Here is a 26,407-nt window from a genome sequence, read left to right on the forward strand (position 1 = left end):
AAGCAGAGCTGTCTTCCTAAGTGCCCTTCTGTCTCTTGGCCTGCATTTTCTTCTCTTCAATTCATCACCTTGCTCTCTGTGAGGAAATCGCAGTACAGATAATGCTTTGCCAAGAATCTGGCAGAGTTATCTTTCTTTTTCCTTTTTTTTTTTTTAAAAATCTCATTGACTAATGCTTCTGTTCCAAAAGCTTAGTGCTTCCATGGGCAGGGTGAGCAATTTCAGGATATATACATATATATTAAGCTGTCAAAACTTTAAAAGGTTACTTGAGAGGATACTTTTTTTCTATTTAGCTGTGAAGATAGGCTACTGCTTTAAATCTCCAGCCCCTGGCTCTCCTCTAGCTGTCCTAGCTGCCATTGGAGTTTGGGGCTTGGGCAAAAATTTGACCTGGATTTGAACTGTCCCAGTGTTAAGTTCTCAGAAATAGAGCCTGACCTAAGCTTCATGAAGACTGAACTGCTTCCAGTTTCACCTATCTGCCCATCAGTGCTCTGCCCATAAGTTTATAATCTTGTGACAAATGGTCACAATCGCATGTGGTTGAATCTCAGCATGAGGCCTTCTCTGAACATGCTACCTGAGCTGTTTTATAACAGTCCGCAGGGTGTGTGAATCCTTGTGCTTGGAAAAGTTATTAATATGGCCATGTGTTCCAGTAATTTCTCTCTACATGTCTACTTAATTTTTTCTAAATCTTTTTCTTGGGTGGGAGTTTATCTTCATTTGCTTAGAAAGGTAATTAATCTAACCTAAGAACCTAACATTATTTTTGAATTTAAAATAGAGTCCTGTCTTGTAAACTCTTGCTTTACTTCTGGTGAATGCAAAGCAGCCAGTGAAAACACTTTCTTCTACGTTGCATTTCAAACATTTTAGGTATCATTCATGTTTACTTCAAGGTAGGTATATGAAAGGCTAATAGGAGGGCTTTGTAGAGACTCTTAATCAGTTCCAATTGCGTTTTCTGTGTTTCTACTGCATAGTATGCAATCTGCTTAGGCATTATACTCATCTGTTATTCCTAGCTTGTCTAGGAGCTTCTTTCTGAATAATTGTCCTTTCATAACTTCCTCTTTAATAGAGAATTACTACATTCACAAGTTAGAAACAAGTCTTTATTTGTTCATACTTACCAGGGACTATACATTTGCAAAGATGAGGAAGTAATTTAAATGGAGGCAATGGATTGTTTTCAACACACAGCATAATTTTAAGTACCAAGCAAAATACGAGATCCTTAATGAAAGACACTTAGATCCCACACCTTGCATGGACATGTCTCTACCAGCTGCTGTAATGTGTGGCAGGGAGGCTGGGCACAGGGTGAGCATCCAGCTCTGGAGGTGGCTGTGGCTTTTGGATGGCTACAGAGGTGGAAACCAATTCATAAGTCGCAATGGAATAGGCTGCCCATGGAGCTGGTGGAGTCACCGTCCCTGGAGGTGTTCAGGAACCATGTAGGTGTGGCACTGAGGGATGTGGTTAGTGGGCATGGTGGGGATGAGCTGATGGTTGGATTAGATGATCTTAGAGGTCTTTTCCAACCTTAATGATTCTCTGATTTAATGGAGTTAGTGTCTGAAGCTAGATGGGTGTATCTGGGTCTTGCTGGTTTATGGGAAAATGCTGATCTTCTGGGGAATGTGGGCAAGATCTAAAGGACAACTATGGGCACTAATGATTTTTAGACAGTTTTCTTTCTATATTTCCCTGTATCTACATCTCATGATAATTTGTTTACTTATTTTAATGCCTGCAGGTATGTACTACAACTGTAACAGTATATTTGCCATATTTCTTTCCCTGCACTCCTGTCACGAGTATGAGAAACTATCAGCTGAGAAACCACTCCGAAATGTAAGTGGGGAGAGTCACCAGGAGCTCTTATAATTAACTGCAATTGATATGCAAATTAATATGTAATTGAATTTTCAATTAATGTGTAACTACAATTAGTCATGATTTCTCTCAGTTGTTACACGGATTTGGGATGGAGAAATTCAGAGGTGCAAAAGAACTGATTGTTTAAAAGAAATTCATCCTGAGACAAGAATCATGCTTAATCTATTAATCACTGAAATTTAATCACACGAACTTTTCCAGTGAGAAGCATTTTTGGCATGTCAAATTAATGAAATAAGAGAAACTAAAAAACAAAAGAGTTAAAAGATGGAAAGGGCCTTGTTTAGTGTTGTCTGCTGTAGTACATATTTACAAATTCTTTATAAAAAATCTTTGTCACCTACCTAGTACCTGACTTAGTGACTGTTGTGTTTTTTGGATTGCTACAGGAAAAGACTTCTCCTCACCCTGACATCCTTTTTTATTTTAAGAACTAAATGCTTCCAAAATGTTATTTTTCAAAACAAAACTATTTTTGCTCTAAAGGAAAAGCTTCTGAAACCACGAAAATTTCATAGCTTTTTTTTTGTCTGTCTCTGAATCAAAAATAGTCAGACTAATCCAACCTAGAGGCTAAACTGTCTTAGTGTCAGTTTTTCATTTGACATGTTTTAAAGAGTTGAAAATGAATAGATCTGAAGGGAATTAAGCACCAAATTGTAATGGACTTTGCAAGGTCATGCATCTGCTGAAGGTAGTGGTAACTCTTCCAGTGGGTCTGTAATAAGGTACGAGACCAAACATGGAAAAGAATCTTGTTTGTTTTTCTCCCAGTCTTAGAAATTTAAAATGAGAATTATCATTGCAGTTCTGAAATTTTAATCAGGGTCAGTTAGATTTATCTCAAATTAAAATGAGAATTTTAATCATTTACCTTTGAACATCCAGCAAGTAATAGGTACCCTTGCCAAGATATCCAATAAGAACCATATAGCAACAATAAAAAAAAAAGTTAGATGCTTGTTTTTGTCTTTTGTACCAATCCAACTGTTTAAGTGAAGTATATGGTGGTTTGGTTTTTTTTGCTTGCTTGTTTGTTTTAAACCATGACAGTGCAACAGCTGTTGGTCCAGGTGGAACTGTAGTGTGTGTGACAGTATTGACTGTGTTTCCTTCTATCGTCACTTATCCTCATGAATTTGTGTTGGAACTCTTTCAGGAGAGTTTCGTAGCACTTCCTGCAGCGCTTGGTATTGCTAGGTGAAGGTGGAACAGGAGGTCGTGAGGAGGCAGGCGGAGGGTGAAGGAGCAACAGTGAAGTAGCAGGTCCTGGCAGAGCCAATGCAGCATGCCAGGGCTGTCCTCCCATCTGCACCAGGGATAAATCTGTCTCTACTAAATATACTGATTTAAAACGGAGTCAGTGGGACAAAAGCCTGTGTGTAAACAAGTCCTGCCTCTCCATTCTCTGTGCTTTATTCTTCCTGCTCAGCCATCTACTTTAATAGTAAAAAGCCTTCTTCTGTTGCTTCTCTCTCTGCTATTTTGGCATTGCTGCAAGTATCAAATTAGCTCTGAGATGTGCTTGTTTTTATTTGCACTCCTTTGCCGGTAGAAAAGGCATAATTTGCACAGAACTTGAGGTTTTGGTATAAGTGGGTTACACAATCATCTGGTTTCTCAAGCAGGATGGAGTAAATAAGTTTTTAATTTTTTTTTATTGACCATCACAAATTTGGAATGTATTCTTTGAAGGTTGGATTAATGTAAAAAGCAAACACAAGATTGGGGAAGTATCTTGTGTTGCTTTGGTTGCCAATCCAGGGTCTGGAAAAAATTTCCTTTTGCTAGCTGTTGGCTGCATTGTAAGTTTCCCATGTAGTTCTGAGCAGGGATCAGGTGGGTTAAATACCACGGATCTCCGGCTCTTTGTTCCAGGAACAGAGTTCATGTTGTTACTGTTTGGGTTGCGGTGATGTCTGAAACATGCTGGATACTTCCCAGACTTGGAGAAGGAAGTCTGTACCTGTTTGGGGGGGGACAATTGCTCAAGATGACAGAGATTGAGAAAGTGTCGAGGAATAGCAGGGCTGTACCGGAATGGTCATGGTCAGCGCGATAACCGACGGCCCACACTGCAAGCTTTCCAGTGTTGAAACAAGTAGTGCCAGGATGTAGCAAAGGAGAGCTTTGAGAATGTGCTGGGAAAACACCTTTTAAGGTGTGGGAACCCTGTGCTCTTGATCTCTCTGGCTCTCTCGTGCAAAATGGTCCATCTGTAGATGTGGCTGTGAGCTTGGGGTGCTGTGTAAATGTTCGCAGGAATGACAGATTTCTGGTCTACCGATCCCATTTGGCAAAGGTTCAGTGGTACAAGGAGATCAAGGCCAGGGTTGGCATTTTAATCAGACTTCTTTTCTGTTTTCCCAATTTTAGTCAGTGCAATGTGATTCCTGGTTTTGTAATTTTTTTTTTTTTTTGACAACAGAAGGTTTGTGCAGAGGAATATGAACAAAAATTAACCAAGTTAATTAGTTTAATACAATGAATAAAAATTAACCAAGTTAATTAGTTTAATACAATGAATAATAAACAGATCCAGTAAACTAGATTTATTAGTTAATAAAAAACTTAATTGAGGGATATAGGGGAAAGTAGGCTTTCTGTGTAGAATTTATACCTAATAGACACATTCAATGCAGGTACTGAGGTGACTTATATTAACTCATTTAATAGTTTTTGTTTGTTTTTAATATTTAAGCATAAATCAATTCAAGAGGGAAATTTCAGAATATGGTTGTTCACCAAACACATCATGGATTGGTCCAGATGGAGTCAGATATTCTAATCAAACCTTCAATCAAGGTAAGGAGAGCCAAGTGAGCGATACCCAGGAATAAAAAATTTATGTAACTGAAAGTGACATCCAAATATATTTACTCATTATATAGGGATTTTTGTTTGTTTGTTTGTTTGTTTTCAAAATAATGTAGTGCTCCCCTTTGATGTATCAGAACTTAAATCCCACACTTGAGCCAAATACCCTGGTAAGTTTCTGAGTTATCACCTCTGAAAGGGATGGGGAAAGAGTGCTGCAGAAGTAGTACAGTTCCCTTTCTTTGGCTTCACTGGCTGCTGTTTCTCCTCATTTGGATCAAGATTAACATCACACCGAGCAGACCGGAAAGAACAAATGACGTTCCTTGTTTTCCTGAAAATGCCTTATGTACTGAACTTCTCATTTGATCTCAGATTAGTTATCTATGCATTTTGCTGAGTTGTTATCAGGTTTAGGCAAATAAGAACTGATACAGTAAAGAATCCTTTTATTGTTTTGTATCTCTCCACATCTCTTCCTCTGTGTTGCAGCTGCTGCTCTTCTGGTTGAAAGTGGTAAGCGAGGGATCACATATCTTTTTAAACGTGGGACTCATGAGGAATTCGGATACACATCTCTCTGCACTGCTTTGGCATTTTACTTCATCCTCAGCTGCTGGACTGCAGGTTCTGCTGTTGCCAGTGGCCTGGTTATACCGATGCTGTAAGCTTCATTCATCTTAGTTTGTGCTGTCTATGCAAAAGGCCTATGCTGAATAGCAACAATTTGAATTGTAAGCTGAAATCTTGGCAATGGCAAAGCTGTAATTGCTTGGAGGAGGTTGTATAGGTGGAACAGGATGGTTTGCTTGGAAAGAGAGACTAAAATTGTGGAAAAGAATGAAAAAAGTCATCCGAGAATAGCTGTAGAAGGACGATAGCCAAAACTGTGTACTTTCCAAGTATAGATCATTTGAATCCTTTGGGGACCCAGGGAGAGTCTAGGCTGCTGGCTTCATCTCTGTAACTGTAGAAATATGGTTTCAGATCCAGGCTTTTCATCTGTTTCCTATGCATATAATAGCATGAATCTTAATCTTGGACATCAACACCCTAGACTTCGGAGAAAACTGCATATAGGTCTTTTGTTGTTGCTTTTAGAAAGCTATGGTAGACTAGAGCAGAGTTCTCACAGTAATGCTGAGAGGCTTGATGTGCATGCCAAAGTGTTCCGTGTGTATGCAGCCATGGATGGAGGGTGGGTATCAGGCATAATGCAATTCTAATACTGAGAAAATTCTAAAACAAAAGTTGTGTGTGCAACTGCCTGCCTTTTCCATACCTCTCTCTTTTTCTCCTACTCTTCACAGGCTGTTGTCTAATTATTTTTATTACATAATAATTACTGCAATGTGGCATATTTTGCTTGATGGATACTGACAGTCAAGTCTTTCAGCCAGCAACCTAATTTTTGTACTCACTTTTGAATTACCGGAACTGCATCCATCAATAAAATCAATCAATTGTATGAATAAATGGGAAAAAATTAGTAATGGCGTAAGATGATGCTCTTTAAGTCAGATAATATGTATCATGTATGTGTTATGATATATATAATAGTTCACAACTTCTGGAAGGTGAATGGCTGTACAAATCCAGTTCACAGACTGAAACTTGGATGTGTATATTTAATTGCATATGAAATAAAATGCTGTGTCTCACCCTAGCAATTACATCTTTAGCTGTGCTAAATTTTGTTTTTGTTCTTCTGTGTAGCATATAGTTAGTTTGAGGACACCTGCATTCTCTTCACAGTTTCATTCCTGGTTAGCTTTACACAGGTCATTAATACCTACTACTTCATTTTGCTCATTTGGTATGTGGCTGTAGTGTTTTACTTGGCAGGTTTATGGGGCACAGGTAGATATAGGTTTAAGAAATTGTGTAAGGCTGGACCTCTGGAAGTGTGGGCTTTGACAGAAATAGCCGAGTGTGTATATCTGTAACCTGTACTTTTGACTGTATTCCTGTAAGGTCCATTCTCATTTGTCTCTGACCAACATTAAGCAAGGCATGCTGATAGTTCTTTATCTACAAAATGTGGTAAATTTAGCAATTTTGTGCTAAGTAATCATTCATAATAACTAAGGATGTTAGAGCTGTTTTGGGGAGAGGAGTTATTATAGAAGTCATCAGTTAAATCTGGGACTAACAGATCACTAGAAACATTTCTGGAAAACAGGATCACTGGCAAAAAGTGTCTTTTTTTTTTTTTTTTCCTTCTTCTTGCATGCAGGTACACAGGAGCTTTGTATGGCAGGATAATTGGTTTGATCCTTGTTTCCATTTTTGGTGTTCAAACTAATGAATATGGAGCATGGATTGATCCAGGCCTCTTCGCTGCCATTGGAGCTGCCTCCTTTTTCAGTGGTGTGTCAAGACTAACCATTTCCCTTACTGTTATCATGGTGAGTATGTTAAATTTTCAGGTATTTGTGTGGCTATGGTTGAGTTGAGCTTTTGCTGCTGCAGCTAAATGAACCACAGATGGTGTCCCACACACACTGGACCACAGAGAAATATATTCTTGGCCAACTTATTTCTAGCTTGCCTGAAGAGCTTTTTTTCTATTTTTTTTTTCTTTTTTTCCTTTTTTCCTTTTTCTTTTATTTTCTTGGGGCATTTTATTTGTGAAAGCATACGTTTGGAATTAACACTTTGAGAAGTCTCAGTATCTGATCCTATTTTTTAAACGTTCCTTGGTTACAGGAATGATATTGGTTTCAGTGGTTCACAAACAAGGAAGCAGAATATACTATTTCTGATTCTTCTGGATTACAGAAAATGGCAGCTCTCCCCAGTTGCAACACCTGGGGACAGTGAGTTGTAAGGTGCAGACAAAATTCAGCTCAGTCAACGCAGAAATGATTTTGAGGTCACAAGGGGAAAGCTTTCACAGTGTGAAAATTTCACCTATGACTAAACCAAGTCTTGGCTGCTGCTGCCCAAACAGATCTCATTAAAATCTTTACAGATGTCAGAATTCACCCGGAGTGACCAAGAGGGGATTTTTCTCTCCTAGTACACTGTGCAGCATTTGATAAAGGGTCTGTTTATTGGCACGCGCTCAGAACTAGGTTCTTTTTAGTGATAAGCTGTGTAAATTGTGTAAGAAGCATTTTTTGATGTTTTAGCTTAAAAGGTGGTATATGTGCATAACAACTTGTCTATTGTGAAGGAATAATTAGATTACAAAAACACTCCTACTTCAGTGTACTCATGATGTTTTAGCACTCATTTAGCCATTAAGCACAAATGCATTCTGTTATTTTTGCTTATGTTATTGCTATTGGACATCTGCTGGAAGTTCTGTATGTTTTGTTGGCCAGCTGTGACGTTGAAGCAAAGAAAACTGGTGCCTGAACAATAAGTTTTCTTAGTGCTCCAACTGCCACTGACTGTAATGTCTCTTCCAAAGCAAGAGAATTTTTAGCCTGAATTTTCTTGCAATGGCTCAATAAATCTTAATTGAGGTATCATTTGTAAAACATCACTTTAAGGTCTTGCTGGAGATATAAGTCCTTAGGGCCAAAAGCAGTTGATTGACATCTTCCTTAGCTTTGTGCCCATGAGGCTGGGGAACTGAGAAGCAGGGAACTGAGAAGTGAAGGTGTGCCAGAACACTTGCTAGTCTTGGATGACAGAACTACATTTCGTTCAGCAATAGCAGAGAAGAAAAAACCCTATATTTTATTTGCTGCAATTTCTCCCTGCCTTCCTAATTACCTGCACTTGTTTTTTGTCCAAGTGCCTCCCTGAGCATGTATGTACAGCACGTGCAAAACAATAGCTGGGAACTATTTAGAGAGCTGTACAAAAATCAGTTGAAAAGGCACTAGAATGATTAGGATCGCATTGCAATGTGTTCTGAATTCCCCTAGGTGTCATGTTATAACTCTTCTGCGCCTCTTTCTGCACAGGGAGATTGTGTTTCAATTCATGTTCATCCAAGAAAAATAGCTGCATTGCTTGAGGAAATATTAATTTTTGAGGAGAAAAAAGGTCTTGGACATGACAATGCAAAAACATAATTAAAAGGTTGTGCCCTCAAACCATAAAATGCACATATTTTTTCTATATTGTCTGATGGGTTCAAAAAGAAATGAGTATGTTTGCTTTGGCTTTTCACATACCCTTCCATTTGGAAACAGTTATGAATGTGGGACTTTCAGTGAACAGGTTTGTAAAATGCTTTCCTTTTTTTTCTCATAGCAGACCCCACAGGCTTCTGCCCACCTCTTCTTTTTTGGCTGCCTCCTTCTACCCCCCATGCTGATACTTGACGCTCATCCTCCTCAGCTATTTGTGGCAAATGGTAGATGTGGTGACATCTTCCTTGGCGGGCACAGGGATCAGCCTTGTGTCGTGTCTTCCCACAGCCTTCTGTCTCTTACGTCTTTGTGCTGTGTGTCCTGAGCTTGCTGGCCCCAGTGGGCTCTAGGTGTAGGAAGAGGAATTGCATCTTCCTATACGGTGTGGTTTGTCCCCAGGACATTCTGTATTTTTATTGTTGCTTTTGTATTCTTACCTCTCAATTACACTGCCTTGCAAGGGTTGAAGAAGTAGGATGGTAGTAGACTAGCCTAGGATTAGTGTTCTTGTCCAGTACTGTTGATGCTCCCACGGGCAAGCTAAGCTGTTCAGCAGCCAGCTGCAGAGAAAGGCTTGTTTTACGCTGATTTGGATCCTTCATTCTCTGAATTGTCTTCCTTTCTGTTCACACATAATGCAAAATAGCCCTAACTCTCCACTTTCCTGCCTGTTCTGTTCAAACACAATTACACCAATATATCATTTTATTGGCCTAAATTATTTCTCAAAGAGATCTTTACTGGTGGATACTGGGGGATGTGATTCATTGTGAAAAGGTTAAGACTCAAAAGCCTTCTCTGAGTGTGAAACACTGAAATATGAAGATTTTGACAGATGTAGAATAGAGGAGAAAATAGAATATTCCTTAAGATATGGATGGGGAAATGCAATGTCATTGTATAAACCAGAGGAAGATCTCCATGGGGGGATTAAATCGCCTTGGGTCCTTCATTCTCTAGCTAATGTTGGGTGTGGCTGCTGCGAATGAGTGGCTTGTGCTAACGAGCAGTGTCTCGCTTCTGAAACAAAATGACCATCTGGTGATTGGTTGGAGCATTGTGAAAACTTACTTATTGATGTCTGCCTGTTTTGGAAATATGGCAGAAATAACAAGCTGGATTTAGAGTCAGCTGGTTCATAAAAAACAGTACCGAAGGCTCAGAGATGAGAGTTTGCGCTTTCTGCTCTCCGATGTTTGTATCAGAATGGGCGTGCTGGCAGAGCATGTTATATAGTTAACTACATTGCTGTAAGTGACTGCTGTTCTACAAAATCATGAAGGTTGGAAAAGCCCTCTGAGATCCCCTAGTCCAACCATCAGCCATCCCCACCATGCCCACTAACCACATCCCTCAGTGCCACATCCACACGGTTTTGAACACCCCCAGGGACAGTGACTTCACCACCTCCCTGGGCAGCCTGTGCCAGTGCCTCACCACTCTTTCTAAGAAGAAATTGTTCCTAACAGCCAACCTGAGTGTAGTAAAGAACGTTCATATTTTTTAATGTTCTGTTAAGAAATTAAAACAAACATTTTTTTGGATATTTTTGTATGCTTCATAGCATTGTTACAGATCTTCCTGGATAAGCACAATAAAATAACTGTATCAGCAGGTAGTAGTTTAGTAGATTAAATTCTAACCTCATCCTTTTCTCTGTATTTCATCAGTACTTCTAAATCAGACAAAATGTTCTTACCTCAAATTATAGGCAGGATGTATTGCTGCAAATTTTGTGGCAACCCTTCTCACTTCCTCTGAGCAACTCACAAGAAGCGTAAGTCCTTTCACAAGGAATTGAAGCAGAGCATCAGCCGTAGGCACTATGGTAGTAGATATGAGAGGCACGTCTTATTTTACATACATGGTACGAGCATATAGCACAGGCAACCACGTGATCTAACTAATTAGAGTGAAGTTATAGGATGAGCAGAATGGTGCTGCAAGATCTTAGAAAAGAAAGCACAAGACTTAAAACACATGTAAAATCTGCCTCGTATCCTGTGTTGCCCAGTGGTTAAAAGATGCAAGATGCTGCATTTTGAACTATTTGCAGTAGAGAAGATGCAAGAAAGTAGGATGGCTTTGAAAATGCTAAAAAGAGTATAAATTATGAATCTTTCCTTGCTGAGTGGAGTTGTCAGGTTATATCTCATAGCTGATGCCTGAAGACTAACTGGTAGTGCCAGTGAAAACAATCCTGACTGCTCATGGCATTGCTTGTTTGTGTTGTTGTTAAAAATGGGGGGCCAGGAATTTTCATCAATTTAAATAAATTTTCTCTTAAGTGAGACCTGAGCTAATGGGTGAGATGAATAACTTCTACCTTAGGCAGGCAAAAAAGTTGTGATACGTATAACATATGGATTAAATGTAAATGCTTATACTTGTACATTCTAGGATTTCTTCTCATCTAATTGGATACAAGACAAAAGTCTGTATAGCTGTACCATTTAACATGCTGTGAACAGTTATAACATGCTATTTTCCAATTCATCTTTCACCTCTGTGGTGCTGGAGAGCCGTGGCTTGGATTGCAAGCTACTATGTTTGAATCTCAGTTGGTACCTGTTTATACCTTGTAGCATGTTGGTGAATTCCCCCTGCTCACTTCTGCAAGTCATTAATAATACTGTGCTCTTTGGAGTGATCTTTTGTGGCCTTATAATCAGCTTACATCCATTAACACACCACTTCTTTCTAGCAAGTTCTTATGAAATCTAGAAGAAGAAAAGGTCTGGAGAAGAGAAGGTTCCAAGGAGATCTGATAGCAGCCTTTCATTACCTAAAGGGGAACTGTAAGAAAGAAGGGGAGATTCTTTAGTAGGGCCTGTTGTGATAGGACAACAGGAAATGGTTTCAAACTAAAGGAGGGGAGATTTAGATTGGGTGTAAGAAAAAGGGTTTTTTTAATGGTAAGTGTAGTGAGGCAGTGGTGCAGGTTGCCCAGAGAGGTGGTGGATACCCCATCTCTGGAGGTGTTCAAGCTCAGGATGGACAGGGCTTTGAGCTGAAGATGTCCCTGTTCATTTCAGGGAAGTTGGACCCTTCCAACTCAAATGATTCCATTCTATAGGAGGGAGTATTTTAATAGAAATTCTGGGTTGACTGGTGAATTCTGTGATGTTTTGCACGTCTGTCAGAACATGAGTGAGTTTCCCAATTTTCACTGGCAACTTGCCTGCTGTCTGCTTTACTTGCTTCTGTTTTTATCCTGCTAGCAGAGCAAAGGCTCCCTGAGAAGGGAGGGAGGACTCCCGGAGAAGCTGTGGATGCCCCATCCCTGGAAGTGTTCAAGATGGGCAACCTGATCTAGTGGAAGGTAGCCATGGCAGAGGGGGTTAGGACTAGATGATCTTTAAGTCTCTTTCAATCCAAACCATACCATGATTCTATAGCTCAGGCTGCTCCACAGACACTGCTCTGTGCTCCTCCTTGTGCCAAACACCGGCACTCATCTGTGTTCTGCAGCCTCCTCCTCCATTCAGAGAGGGGCCATTCCTGTCACCTGGAACTCCCATATTCCCTTCTTCCCTTCTGCTCATTCAGTTTATTGTTCATGTGAGAAATCTTATGGTCAAATACAGCAAAATTTTCTTAAGTGCCTAGTTTTGTGCTGGGAGTGACTGTAAAGATTTAAGTCTGCAATAGGCTGCTTCTCTGGCATCACTCTGGCTAGAATCATTTAAAATAAATCCACTCCATTTTTTGACTGAAAATTAGGGTTTCAGAATTGTTTTCAGGAAAACCTTGGATTTTTCATCAAAAAGTTGAACAACTGAGGAACAACAGTAAAGCAAAATCTCTTTAAAATACCTTGCCATGATCTTTGTTGTTTCATGTTATCATTTTTCTATTAGATATGAAATATTTCCCATGAAACACTAAGGAGACTTTCTTGGCCTGTTCCAGGAAGGAGGAAGCAATGCACAGTGCATTGTGGGAGACGTAGTTTAATCTGAGAGGCTTACTAACGTCCAATTTTAAAATTCTCATGAGACGCCACAATAGCATTCCAATTCAAAGCTTTCTGGGTTTTAACCTAAGAAATACTGCCCTACAGGGATGATAAACAATTTGTCAAGTCATTGGAACATCCCATAAAAAGTGCATGCTTGTAGGGAAAAGCAAAATAACCCTCTTTTTTAATGGATAGTGGCCTTGTGAACTCAGCCCAAGAACATCAGAACAAGTCCCTTCTGATGCATTCATTCATCATCCATAAAAGAACAACTGCAACCATAGGACAGTGGTTAGTGTGTAGTTAGTCTTGTTCTAATTCATGAATTAGAAGAGAAACCAGCTATATCTCTTGAAGTGCTGTTTCAGCTTTGGCACCTGGTTTTATCAGTAAAATAAACATATTCCTGAATTATACATGGATTCAATTGGCATTGAACCTTTAGAAAGTTCAGTTCTGCATCTGAAATATTGAAATGGAGACTGTGTTTCTTCTTTAAATACACACATTGGAAATGAAGTTGTAATGTGAGAAGATAATATTTTTATATCGTCATTTTTCTGGCTCTAACTTACAGTAGCATTAAAGGTATTTTATAAATAAAGCAATCTAGTGTATTACAACATTGAATTGTACATTTGGGACAAGTAATACAAATCTTAATGAAAGTTCATGAGAATTTAATGTGAAGAAGTTATTTTTACTTCACAGTATCTTATCTGTTTTTAATTTTTTTCAAATTAGAGAATGCAATTGGGCTGTTTTATGTAGTAATTCTTTGCCAAATTTAATTTGTTTCCAAATTAAAGGCATTTTTCAGTTACATTGTCACAAAAAGCATCTGAAACCATTAAGTTCTGTTATATTTTTAACTTAAAAACCTTCAAAATGCTGCCAATAGTATTTTTTCCAAACTCTGTGAAAATGATTTATCTCTGGGACAAAAGCTACCACAATAAGCCTACCTCCTTTTTTTTCCAGCCAGAGGGGTTTATTATCATTTATTATTATTATCATTAAATTAAAAGCCCCATGTAACCAGCTGCTCTAATGAATGGGGGCTTGGGGCCAGAAATCCTTGTTTTGATTCTTGGACCCAGTTGAAACGAGAGTGAGTGATCACACAGCCCAGCTGCTGTTCTGTCGAGCAAGGACTGCTGGTGGGAAGGAGGCTCCTCCTGTGGGTCCTGAGAGAGGCAGATCCCCAAGGAGGACTATGGCTTCCCCTCTGCCCAGATGGGAAGGACATGTACTGTCATGCAGTTTAAAAATTTTGCCTGTTTGTTGTCTCTGCTCCCCTCCCGTCCCCAGAGACACATATGGTCATGGCGGTGAGTCCTGGTGAAGGTGTGCAGTTGCTGTAAGCAAAGAGGCAGGCCCCAAGAGGAAGCTGTGAAAGCATATGGAAAAGGAGAAACATTGCACAAAACAGGATCACAAATGGTAGCCAACGGGACCTGTCCTAGAGATGGTTCTTCTCTCACTTTGAAATATGAAAGAGTGATGTTGAAAGATCTCTTGAGCGCATGTGGATGTGTCTTGGGCCAGCTTATTGAGCCAGACCTGAGCTGCTTCCCGATATCTCTAAAAGAATAAAAAAAAATCACCCATACTGACAGTGGTGACTTCAGCAGTCGCTGATGCAACTTGCAAACCAGCAGAGCCCCGCTTCAGAAAGGCACAAGTTGCATGGTGTTATCTGCTTGGTGCTTCAGGTCATATATCATGAAGGCTGACCTCAGACTATTCCAGTTGTACCACTCCCACCTTATGCTCTTCCTTAGCTTGATTCTTGTTCAAAGAAAAGAGAATTTATTTGGAAGGCTTGAGTCGTATTTTTCCCTTTCTTCTCCTTGTTTAGCAGAGTGTATGCAATACTTAAAAGAGAGCAGACAAAGAGAAGGGAAAGAATGGACTGTAAAAAATTAATACATCCTTTGGCAGCACAGACCTTGGGAAACCTCTAGTTGTCCCTCCCTCTGACTTGCTCAAGACACAAGGGTGTGAAAGGGACGTTGGGCTCCTGAGGCAACTGGAGTCTGGTGCTCTGGAAAGGATATGGAGCACATGGCTGCCTGTGGGGAGGGCCATTCCTGTGTGAGAGTAACGGAGGCTCTGGGAAGCAGCCGCTGTTGGCTGACATTGGTGTTAGATGAAACAAGATTGTGACCCTCACTTTAGAAAGAGTACATACTTGTGCTCTGGACAAAGAAGCATTTTTTTTGCCCTGCTGATCAGGTGTGCCCAAAAGGGCAAGATGGTGTATGTACCCACTCTGCAGTGAGGTTCAAATTTTCATCTCCTCTACACCAACATAGCATTATAAATGCTTTAAAATAGATCAGTGCAGTTACTGCAGCAGGATTACTTAACACCAAATTTAGTAAGTAAAATCTTTTGGAAAAGTGGGGACAAATGTAGTATTCAAGATTTTTAAAATCATGTTTCCTTCAAAGCAGACAGAGGAAATGCTTAATTGTCTGGAAACTCATTTGGCAGGTTCCTCCCCCTGCTAGAACGTTCAGTGCATCACCCTGTCACTCTTAAATACTTTAGGGCTCACTTAACATTTTTGATTACACCTGAGATGGTTCACAGAAGCTGTTTTGACAAGAGACTCAATTTTCTGTTACTAAGCTGTCTGATTTTTTAATTTTTTTAAATGAAGAGTTAAAACTATAGTCAGAATCTCCAAGCCTGTAGTTATTTGTAGTAGAATAAGTGTTGGCTCTGATTAAGCTACGTGTCAGGAGCCCAGTGTGTCTGAACAGTGTATTTAAAGATACTTCCTAATGTGATTATAAGTGATGTCACCTTTTTATAAAGAAGGGGAGATGTACAGTGGTGTTATTTTATTCGATTTGACATAAAAATAAAACTGCAACTGTTTGATTATGCAGTTACTCTAATACACAACAAAGCGCTGCATACATTAAGTCCTACTACTTTCTGTTGAATTTACTCCAAGTAGAGGAAGAGCACCGTTTATTTTTTGGCAGTTGTCTGTCTGGAAAGTGAAAATAGTGAAACTATTCTCGCAGAGAAAGTGGTGGGGAGTAGTTTCAGGCCCTCAGGTTTTGTAATGCACTTATCTAAGAAACTAGAGGCTCAGTGAATGACCACCTATGCTGGCTTTGACAGCAGTAGGCTTTTTAAAGTGTTCTGCTCTGATATTTAAAGTCTAATCTCCTACTGCAGTTAAAGTTGAAATGAAGTTCACAGCCCGTGGCATACAGTGTTCGTCAAATGGTGAGGAAGATGCACAGAGCCATGATAAATCCACCATTAGGTCTGCAGGTGCCTGTAGTCCTGGAGCTCCTTCTGCTGCTGCCTCCTCTAGACTTTGGGAGCTGGGGCCATGGCATTCTGCAGTTGTTGGTTTTAGCATCACTTAAATACATCAGAGATTCACTGCAGCTCTCTTTGTTATTTTACAAAAATTCTCATGAATAATTATTTAAAGAATTCTGCTATACTATGAGTTAAAACATTACAAGGTTGCTTGTAATCGTTATTTAGGGTTATTACACAGTACAGTGCTTCTTTTGAATAGATTTAATATGTAAGCCTGCTGAATGTTTAGGCACGTTCAACAGGAAACATACAAAAGGTTGCTGTATTTATTAATAAGAAGTTCATTTGACACAACACACACTAGAGTTGCTGTCTGGGGACACATTTAAAGATCTGAAAGCTCCTTTCAGGATTTGGTGTCTACTGTGTACTCAGGATAGTGAGACAGATTACAAAGAAATCATTGGTAGATATCTTTTGAGGGGATCTTGGCAAAAGTTGCTGCTATCGCCTATAGTATTTCCTATATCAGTGCATCCGTTGCCACAGCCTGTCAAAACAGGTGTATTTATAGGCCTTGAGGGACTGAAACAAGAAATCAAACATTTCCACTATGCATAGCATCTTCAGTCCAAGTTCCCAAGGACTGAGACTCAGAGGGTTTTGATACATTTCCAGGGACTACTTAGCTCTTCTGGGTATTTCTATGTTCTCTCTAGCGATCTCCTACTGTTACACTTGGTCTTGGAATTAGGGAGAGTTGTTCTCTCCATAAACAAGGAAGTCATCAACAAAATGCTGGTTGGCTTCTGAGGAACTCCTGCAGCTATTTAAATCCACATCAGAGAAAGATGAGACTTGATCTCACTGAACATTAGGAATTAAGGTGGATTAAGAGACCACGCACAAATGTGATTAATGTGAACTATTTTGCTTAAAAAGTATGCGCTCTGTGCTAAGATATTTTTTTGTGCTCTGCCTTGGCAGTAGTTAAGCTCTGGGACACTAGAAGCTGCCTACTCATTTTAATGGCCTGGGATAGTTAATAGAGTCACGAATGCGAGGAAGAATCCCGCTAATTGTGCAATCCTCCTGGCACTGGGGATTTGGCAGGAAGTCCTTCCAGTGAACCTACCCTGGGTGTGTCACCCTTTGTAGAGCATGATGCACAGCTTTGTTTGCCTGAGGCTGCAAGAAATAATCATTTGCAGCAGTGTGAGGAACTTGAATGCATAACTTCTTGGGCTAGCAGGACCTTTAAAGAGATTTATGTTTATTGTATTGCAGCATCTCACTTCAAAAATTTCCAGCAGTGATGGTGGTGAGTGATAAGGTGACGCAGTAAAGCAAATTGAGTTAATGGATGTAGTCCTAGGAATATAAAGGATTTCTTTAAAGGTGAAGTGCACAGGAAAGGAAGGTTCTTTACTTTTAAAAGGAGAGATTAATGGAGGGAGTATTCAGCTGGATCAATATTGAGGAAAGGTGCCTCTTTTGGCATAATGCCAGATAAAAATAGTGAACAACAGTAATGGCATTGCAGTTCTTTGTGTTGTTAGGACGTTATTAAGTGGGAAGTGAAGTGACTCAAGTGCTCAACACGCAGGTTACTAAGGGTGAGCAGATCATAACCCAGACATTGAAGAAATCAAAATGCAGCACTGCAATGTTTATGAAACGGCTGTGACAGTATAAATAACTGGATCCCAAGGAGATGCTATTTCCACAAATCACTATTCTCGAGAAAGCGGCTTGAACATTTCTTCTGCTGCAGCAAACAGGGAATTGTTCTGCTCCCCTTCTTCATGTCAGTCCATGTTTACAACCTTGTTGGCATTTGCTCCTGAACAAGAACAAAATGATTGGACTACCAACTCTCCACCCTTTGGAAATGTTCTGTTGACCATGGGTGATTTTTTTTCTCGGTGTGTTGAATCAGTGGGAGAAATTCTGGCTGCATCTGAGAGAAATGAAAGGTGTCTTCCTGGGGAAGTGTCTCATATTCCACAAAATCTGGTCATGTGTAGCCCAGGAAACTGTGCCTTGAGCTGTTGTTTTGAGCCAGCTACAGCTTTAACTCCAGATCTATTGGGTTTGGTTGGTAGTATTGAGAATTCATGTCTCTTCCCATTCTCTCACCTCTCGTATTTTTTTAATCACTCTTAGAGACATTGTTTTATACCTTTTCTTTCCCAAATATTTTCCAAATTCCAGACTTTCAGCTATGTGCGCGTAAGCTTGTGAGGAATGACAAAATATTTCTTTTGGAGTTAGCCTCTTCTCAAGATGATGATCATTATATTATGAGAAGGAGGTTTTGTCTTTCATTTGCTCAGTTTGCCAGGCAACCCTTCTGATTTAACATATTTTAATTCATTTTGCAGACATGTTCTTTTTCCTTTTTTTTTTTAATTTGATAGGTCCTCTCTTCTGCAGTTGTCATTGCTAGCTGCAAATAGTGAGAGAGCTCTTTTGCTAAGTGATTTCCTGATAGAAGCAAGAAAATTGGGCTGCACCATGCTGCTGGCTAGCAATCTTTTCTTCTATGTTATTGGAAATACCAAGGGTTCACGGAATATTCGCTTTATCAGCAGCCTTGCCTCTAACAAGATTGTTTGGCCTCTGTTCTCTGAGCTGGAGTAAAATGTTTGAAGCATGTTAACCATTATTTGATTGAAAAGGTTGGGGGAGCATTTTTTAACAGTGAGCTTTAAGTAAACTGCATCTTTTTGAATTTCCTGGGCAGCTGCCATTCTCTCTTTGATGTGCTGTGCCTGGTGATGCTGTTAATGAAATGCATAATTATGTGTTATATAATAAAACCAAGCTAACACGAAGGTGGCTAACAGATTATAACGATGTGGAGGCCTGAGAAACTCGGGACCGTGGGGGTTGTTGAAAAGTGCCTCCGGTGACAAAGAAGACATTTAAAGAGCTTTGAATAACAGTGCTAATAAATTAATTGTGGTCTGCATGCATGTGTGTGCAAATGGCATATTTCAATATTTTGTATAGAGAGAGAATACTGAAAAAAATAGGTGCAATTTACTGGGCTGCTGATGTATGAAGTGTCAGCGCTGACTGTTTCCAGCGTCTATTAGCGCTGCTGGCTTTGCAGAGATGGGTGCCCTAGGCTAAGAAATTTTTGGCACAGCCTGCTGCACCCGTAAGATCAAAAGGAAAAAAAAAAATCTGGCAATATGCACTGAGAGTAAATTGCATCCTAAATAGCAGCCCCTAAAATGCAGGCTTGGAATGAGTATCAATAAACGAAACATCACGTTTCATTGCTGAAGAGTTGAAGGCGTTTGGTGGCTGCCCCAACTTGCCCCCTCCCTCTGCTTTTGTCACCTTTATTTTCTCTCTCCCTCTAGTGCTCTTTGTAAGTTGTTCCTTCTTAAGGTTCTTTAGGAAGTGGTGCGAGCAGACAGGTATGTTAAAGGAGAGGCTGCACTGTCTTCCAGTCCCGGACCAGACGAGCTCCTAGAGGTGCTGGGCTGTGGCTGGGCTTGCTTGGCGGGAGCTCACCAGGACCTGTCTGCAGGCAGAATGGCCTTGTGGGGAGCACAAGTGTGAATTTACAGCCTGCTGGTTACTTGGCGCCAATTCCCTGAGTGGATGCTTCTAGAACCTACTGAGAGTGCTTTTGTGTGAGCTAAGCTTGCTCCTTTTTGATGGCGAAGGATGTTGTTTTTCTCTTCATGTGTGCCAAGAGTACCCAAATGGGCAGTTAGTGCAGGGTAGTTAACGTGCTGTAAATTCACACTTGGGCTCACCGTGTGCTGACTTCCTCGTGCAGTCGAGTCCCAAGGCTCTGCACTTTGTCTCTCTTGGCAGGGAGCAGATGGCCCTTCTCTGCACAGGGACTACTCACACAGTGTTACAGAGTGCGCATATGTGCATGTGTGTGTGCATGTAGGTTTGTGGGTGTCCATGTGTTTGTGTAAGATGACTTTAATCTATCACAGTTCTTGGATTAATTGGCACTTCCTCGATTTTCATCAAGATATCCTAAGGAGAACTTTGCTGCTGCATTGCCATCATCCTTGTCATTAATGGGCTTAGCTTTTAGCTACATGTTTTTGACAGGTATTGTTGATTTCTTCCTTCTCCTTCACTGCTGAGATGCATAATTTCTCAATGTGAGTGACTGCACTTTTGTGAGTGAATCTTTCTTTGTTGCAATTCCCTTCCCTAGCATTTCTGAATTGATCTCTGGACTCTATTCTTGTATTTGATGTGCTTTTATAGTTAATAAGCATTATCCTATAGCTTGAAACCCCCAATAAGTAGGACATAAGGTTTTCTCCAGATCTCTTGGTGTGGAATCAGGTTCATCTTTTATAAAGCTTTTGCTTTAGGCTAGTGTCACAAATAACTTGATCTATAATTAGTGCACACAGCTTCATCTTATCTTAAGCTTCACAGTGGATTACATCTTCATGCAGTTTTCTTGACATTTTAGAAATGATTTTATCTATTCTTCATGCTATGCTTCAAATATATATTATTTATATAATTTCTAAGTCATCTGCTTTAAGGTTTTGCTCTAACATTACCTATTCCCAAGAAAATTTAATATCACAAAAATTGACTCTCCATTTTCCATCTGTAGTGAGAGTTCAGGACAACTGTAGTTGCTCTGTTTTGGCCAAAGTTTCAATTTACTTATATATATAAGATATTGCTCAAAATGTTTTTAGCATGTCTTTCTTTAATGACCTCAGCCACGCTGGGCTGCCAAAGATAAACAGCGTTTCTGCTTGGCAGGCATTAACTCTTGGAGGAAGCAAAGTCCGTCGCTGAACCTAGAGGCACTTGCTCTGAGTGTTTGCTTTGCAAATACTCAGTGCTGTAGAGAAGAGCCATCCCCAGGAATCCCAGCACTCAGGAGGGCTGCAGTGCTGGCGAAAATCAGCACCAGCCGCAGAGTTTCTCAATAGCAGATGTAAAATTCTGCTGAATATTTCAGAGAATAAAAGAAGAGAGCGCAGGCCAGGACAGCTTGGCTGTTCCCACTAGAGAATGGGAGGGTAGGAGGAAGGAATAAAATGGGATAAAGAGCAAGGAGGGGAGCCTGGAAAGCCTGCTTTGTGGTTCTTACTGTTCTAGAGATGGTCACAATTGCAGCTTCTGGGTTGAGCAAACAGTGCTCCCCCTCACCTCACCTCCCCAAGGTTCTCATGGCATCGACATGCTCTTGTGCTCTGGACAAAGCAGGCAATAATGTCTGCTTGCTGCATCCCATAGTCAGCCTGCTTGTGCCTTTTGTTTGGGCTGACCTTCATGGTAGCCTCTTCTTTTGTCCTTTTTGGCAGATGTCTCAGTCACTGGATGCCTAGCTTCCTGTAGCTGGAAGAAAGGAGTAGCACATGGCTTCAGTTCTCTAGTCTGCAGTTAGTTCTTGTCCATGCCCAGGGGGTTTCTGCCGATTTTTGGAATGGTAGTAATGTGTCCACACAACTTAACGACACTATCTCACCATATTCTGGGTGAAAATTTTCTGTATAGGTTAAAATAATCACTTGAGAGTGTTTTCAGAGTATGAGTTTCACGAGTTTTTGAAGTTAGAGTTTTAGAGTGCTTTTATAGCTTTTTGGAGTATTTTTAATATTAATTTTTAATGCTTGTTTTATTCCAGAAGAGTTCCCCATAGCAAGATTCTTTAAAAATAACCTAAAAAGGAATCCACAATAAAGGAGTCTCCATCTGTGTGAATGAGTTGTGGCAGATATGATGAAGCAATTCTTAAAATCCCACAGTTGCTGTTTTCCTTTCAACTGACATGTTCCTGGTGTTTTAAAATAAAACAGTCAAATGCTAGGTTTAAGGAGACATTCAAAGAATGCTGTGGTGTTACTAAAAATCCTTAGCTACGTCCAAGCAGAAAGGACAGTTGCATGACCCTGTTGTGCATGACTGAACATGCCATATGAGTCCCTCGTTGGCATATACTCTAAATCATCCTTGATGTTATCACTATGATCCCAGAACGAAGACACAAGGGTGAAAATATAAAGCCTGGATAAATGTGCTTACAGCTTATCTGGCAGAAAAATGTTTATTGGCATTCTTTGAATGTGGATGCTTGGAGTACTGAACAATTTTTACCTAATGAGGTCTATTAAATGGCAACATGCTGCAATTCACTTTGGCTGAGTTGGAGATAAGTTTAATGTTAGGAAGAAAGTGCATATGTAATCCTAGGATAATTGCTAATTAATAACCTTTTTAAAAAAAATAGAATAGGGGAAATAATGGGAAGGAGATAGCAGTTTTTAATAATAATACTACTAAAACATTTAATAAAGTAGCATACAGAGAACATTTCTGTGCAGTCATTTTGACCAAGAAAAACATTTGACTTGGTTGTGAGTTGAGCATAAACTGACTGAAGTGCATTCATGTTACTCTGTACTTTGTATACAATGATTCACTCAGAATCCTTTGTTCAAAGGCAGCTGTATTGGTGTGCTTCATGAAGTCACTGCCACCACAGCTGTTAGACGCCTGCAGGACAAGGGAACTCAGTCCACTTTTGCATTGCAATAAGTTAACAATATGGTGATGTGTCCAACTGTGGAAGCAAAATCAAATAGCTGAAGGGGGGATAAGGTATTAAAACATGCTAAATATGTTGCCACCCATCTGACCATACCCTCATTATTCAGGGAGAAAGTGCAAATATACTTAGGTGAGACATTTTAGCTATCTTAGATATTTTACCCCATAATCAGCATATGCACTCTGTTTCCCTAAGATGGGTGTTGCAGTGCCATATCGATAGATTCATGATCACAAGGAAAAGGATGTCTGCACCATCCTTGCACTGCCAGATGTTGTTGAGCATGGTATCTGTGCAATGTTCTTGCTTCTTGATCTCCTGAGCTGGATTTCTGCTGAGAGCTTCTTGTTCTCTTCTCTGGCATCCTTCAAGACGATGTTAGTACAAGGAGCTTGTTCTCTCAGGAAGCAGCAGTATGGGAAAACAATTCTGTATCTCCTGAGCTCAGCAAGAAAGAATATTTGGATTTGTTTGCATTTTTCAGTATTTGTCACACTGCCAAGCTATTTAAAACAATCTAACTACTCCATCTCTACTTACCCTTCTCTGATAACTGCAAAATTGTCACAAGCCACCTGAAATATGGGACTCAGACATGAGTGCTTCACACACAGTGCTTCAAGAAGATAGGAATGGGAAGGGGAGCTGTCACTGTATCAGCCAAGGCCTTTTGGTGGAAGTGATGACGGATTTCCCATCCCTGGAAAGGAGGCGAATGCCCTTCCACTTCTAGCAGCTGCAGGGTAACTGAAGTACTTTCTGCTCTCCTTTGAAAAAAGTAGGTAGTCCTCTGCAACCACCGCCAGCGTCGCCAGTTGTATGAAAAAAATGTTAAGTCCTTTGTTTTCTTTTCTCCTTAGGTAGAGATCACAAATGATGTCCAGTCCTTGTTACTGATAATGCTGGCTGTCATGGTGGCCAAGATGGTTGGTGACTTTTTTAACGCGTCCCTGTACAGCTCCCTTCTGAGGCTGAAATGCATTCCTTACTTGGATGTGGAACCTTTTGTTCGTCACAGGAGAGAATGGTGAGGTCTCTTTTGTTGCTGAGTTTTCTCTGTTGTGTTCTGCACTGAGACTGCATGGGTCCTATAAGTGGAGGAGGTTGGTGGGACAAAGGAACAAAAGGAGGTCCTGGTCCTGAAAAAGGACCTGCTGGAGTGATGTGCTGTGTGAATAGAACAGTAGAGAGTCCTTTTCTCTTAGAGTTTTTTGGTAGGATCTGAATTACCGCTTTCACCAAAGTCCCAAGGGCACTAAGTGCTCTATAATGCATGAACTGTCTAGGTAGATGCTGTTTATTAGTGCGATTGGTCCAGTGGGGAATCTAGTAGAGGTTTTCGCAGACAGTTGTGACTCTATCTTGTGAGCAGATGCCACAGATTAGAGGAACTACAACAATCTGTAGTGTCCTTTATGGTAAATTTTGCCTTATCTAACATCTGGACGACTGGACAAGGCTTCCTGTATGTTCAGCACATTTTCGGTCAGAGAGTTCTGCCATCAGAGGTTAGCAATTTATGACAGGTCAGAGGAACTGTCTTCTGGAAGTGCCTCCACTGACTGAGGACTGAACGAATAGCCTGTAAAAAAAAGTGTTTCCTCAGGTCAGGTGGGAGTAACCCAACCATTCCTGTGCATTTTCCAGTGTGTGAGCCAGTATCTGAAACTTCGGGCTGTTGGTGAGCATTTACAACCAGTAATCAAACCATTTATAACCAGTAATAAGAACCATTTTCTCTCCTAAACATAGATGCCAGGTCTACACTTATCTGGAGGTAATGAGAACTGTACGGTTATCTTCTGTAAAAGAATGCAGAAAAGCCAATTCTTTAAGATATCCTCTGTGAATGAAATAGGTATCGTGGTGAAAAATAGAAGGAAAATGATTTTATTTATTTATCACGTAAAGACTTTTTGTTTTACTTAAGAGATATTTTGGTAGTATATGTCCATGACCAAAGCTATTTGTAGGGCACTTCAGCTGTCATTTTTAATGGTATTAGGGTCTACTGGAAAATCTCATATATTCAAATGACCCTTTAGAAGAACAAAAATATTGGTGACTTGTTCTATCCACACTTTATAACTTTCTTCTAAATGTAGCCAAATGTGAATGTTTTTAGCAGGCACATTGAATACTGGGTACAATCCAACTGTATTTTGACAGGAGGTGAAGAAAGCCAGCAATGTGATAGGAGGAAATAAAAACAATCTGTGATATAACAGATGACTTCTATATGTAACATGGCAGATAAAACAGAGGGGAAGAAGTCATAAAGTTTCCTGTGGTGCTTCGGTTGGATGACAAGTCCATGGAAAGAATTGTAGCTATTTTCCTGGTTCAGAGTGAGGTCCTATTTACTTGAAGGACAAATCTATCTATCTATCTATTTATTCATATGAAAATAATCAAATATCCCTCCTGCTCCTTTCCCTTCTTCCTGAGGAATATTAAAGATTTCTAGTCACAGAATACACTAATACTCTAAAGCAAAATACATAGTATTGCAGCTTGGTAAAATTTTATAGAACCTTACAGGCTGCCAAGTTTCGCCCTAAATCTTCTCAGTTTGAATAAGCTATGGCATCGGCCCATTGCTTGCTGTCTCCAGTGCAATTCTTGGATGCTTTGTCACCTTACTATCTCCCTTAATAAATGAAGCTTCACCATTCAGTCACCTTAGACCTCCAGTTCCTTGATCTGTTTTATAGTTAGACATCCTAAAATCCTGAACACTGACTTGAGGCAACTCTGGACTGATGATCGACCTCTTAAAGTTATGTGATAATGTAAAGATTTGATGCCTCACATGTAGTCTGTGTAAGCATTCTAAAAGCAAACTCCTATTACTTTACCTAAAATAAAATATAAAAACACAGATTAAGACTAGACAGTAAAAAAGCAACAACAACAAAAAACGCCAAAAAAACTCTGTATTCTTGTTCCCACATCTCTGTTTCTTGTTCACTTCTGAGCATCCCTGAAACTTGAATCAAAATTCTACAGAAAGGTGCCAGGCTGTGACTTTTCTTCTCATGCATTTTCCATGCAGACTAAGTTACCTCATTTGTTTCCTATCTTACTGGTCCTGCAGCTAACAAGATGCTATGGGAACCTGCCTATCTGCTTCTCTAGTCTTTTGTCAAAGGGCAACTGCTCTGACTGTCCAATTCTCTGCTACTTTTAAGTTCCACTCTGGGGGTATTTTTACTCTTCACATGTCTGTACCCAGATGGCATTTTGCACAGGCTGTTCTCTTATTCCGGCTGGGGCAGCTTAGCTGAGCATTTGCAACCACCTTATCCCTGCTCTGGCAAAGCACAAGTGACACAGGTGCACATGGGGCAGGTTCAGCATCCTCTTTCTTCAGTGATACTAACTATTGTGTGAGATCACAAAATGCATAAATTGTGCACTTCCAGATTCCCCCAAACATAATAGGGAATGAGGTCAGCTGTGTAGCTACTGATAGCACATATTTATTAACAGGTGATAAATTGTATTTCTGTATGCAGAGTGAATGGTTTGGCTTTAGAGCCACAAAAATCGGGATCCTTCTTCAACTGAAACTGAAAAGCCTTTGGAAAAACAGTGACTAGATGGTTGTAAGGAGGAAAAATGAGAAACTCTAGAGAATAACACGTTCTTATATGTACTCAGCACTCGGACTGTAAGAGAGAAATGCAGATCTTCTCTTTCCTATTTCTTCAGAGGTGTTAACGATGAGAAGAACTTCTGTTTTAGATAATTAGTTGATTCCTTTTCCAG

At 40.1% G+C, this 26,407-nt stretch overlaps 1 protein-coding gene across 5 annotated transcripts in view; it reads left to right on the forward strand.

Annotated features, from left to right (window-relative positions):
* The window catches only part of LOC110394630 (chloride transport protein 6-like), a 73,761-nt gene that overhangs the window by 16,857 nt on the left and 30,497 nt on the right, over positions 1-26,407 (forward strand). For all 5 annotated transcript variants that reach the window (XM_021388579.1, XM_021388580.1, XM_021388578.1 and 2 more), the window contains 5 exons: positions 1,766-1,863; positions 4,610-4,713; positions 5,218-5,389; positions 6,962-7,133; positions 23,497-23,663. In XM_021388579.1, the coding sequence (XP_021244254.1) occupies positions 1,766-1,863; positions 4,610-4,713; positions 5,218-5,389; positions 6,962-7,133; positions 23,497-23,663 (713 nt within the window). The remainder of the gene's footprint in view (positions 1-1,765; positions 1,864-4,609; positions 4,714-5,217; positions 5,390-6,961; positions 7,134-23,496; positions 23,664-26,407) is intronic.

The sequence above is a fragment of the Numida meleagris genome, chromosome 2 (assembly GCF_002078875.1).
Source record: "Numida meleagris isolate 19003 breed g44 Domestic line chromosome 2, NumMel1.0, whole genome shotgun sequence".
NCBI classification, from domain to species: Eukaryota; Metazoa; Chordata; class Aves; order Galliformes; family Numididae; genus Numida; species Numida meleagris.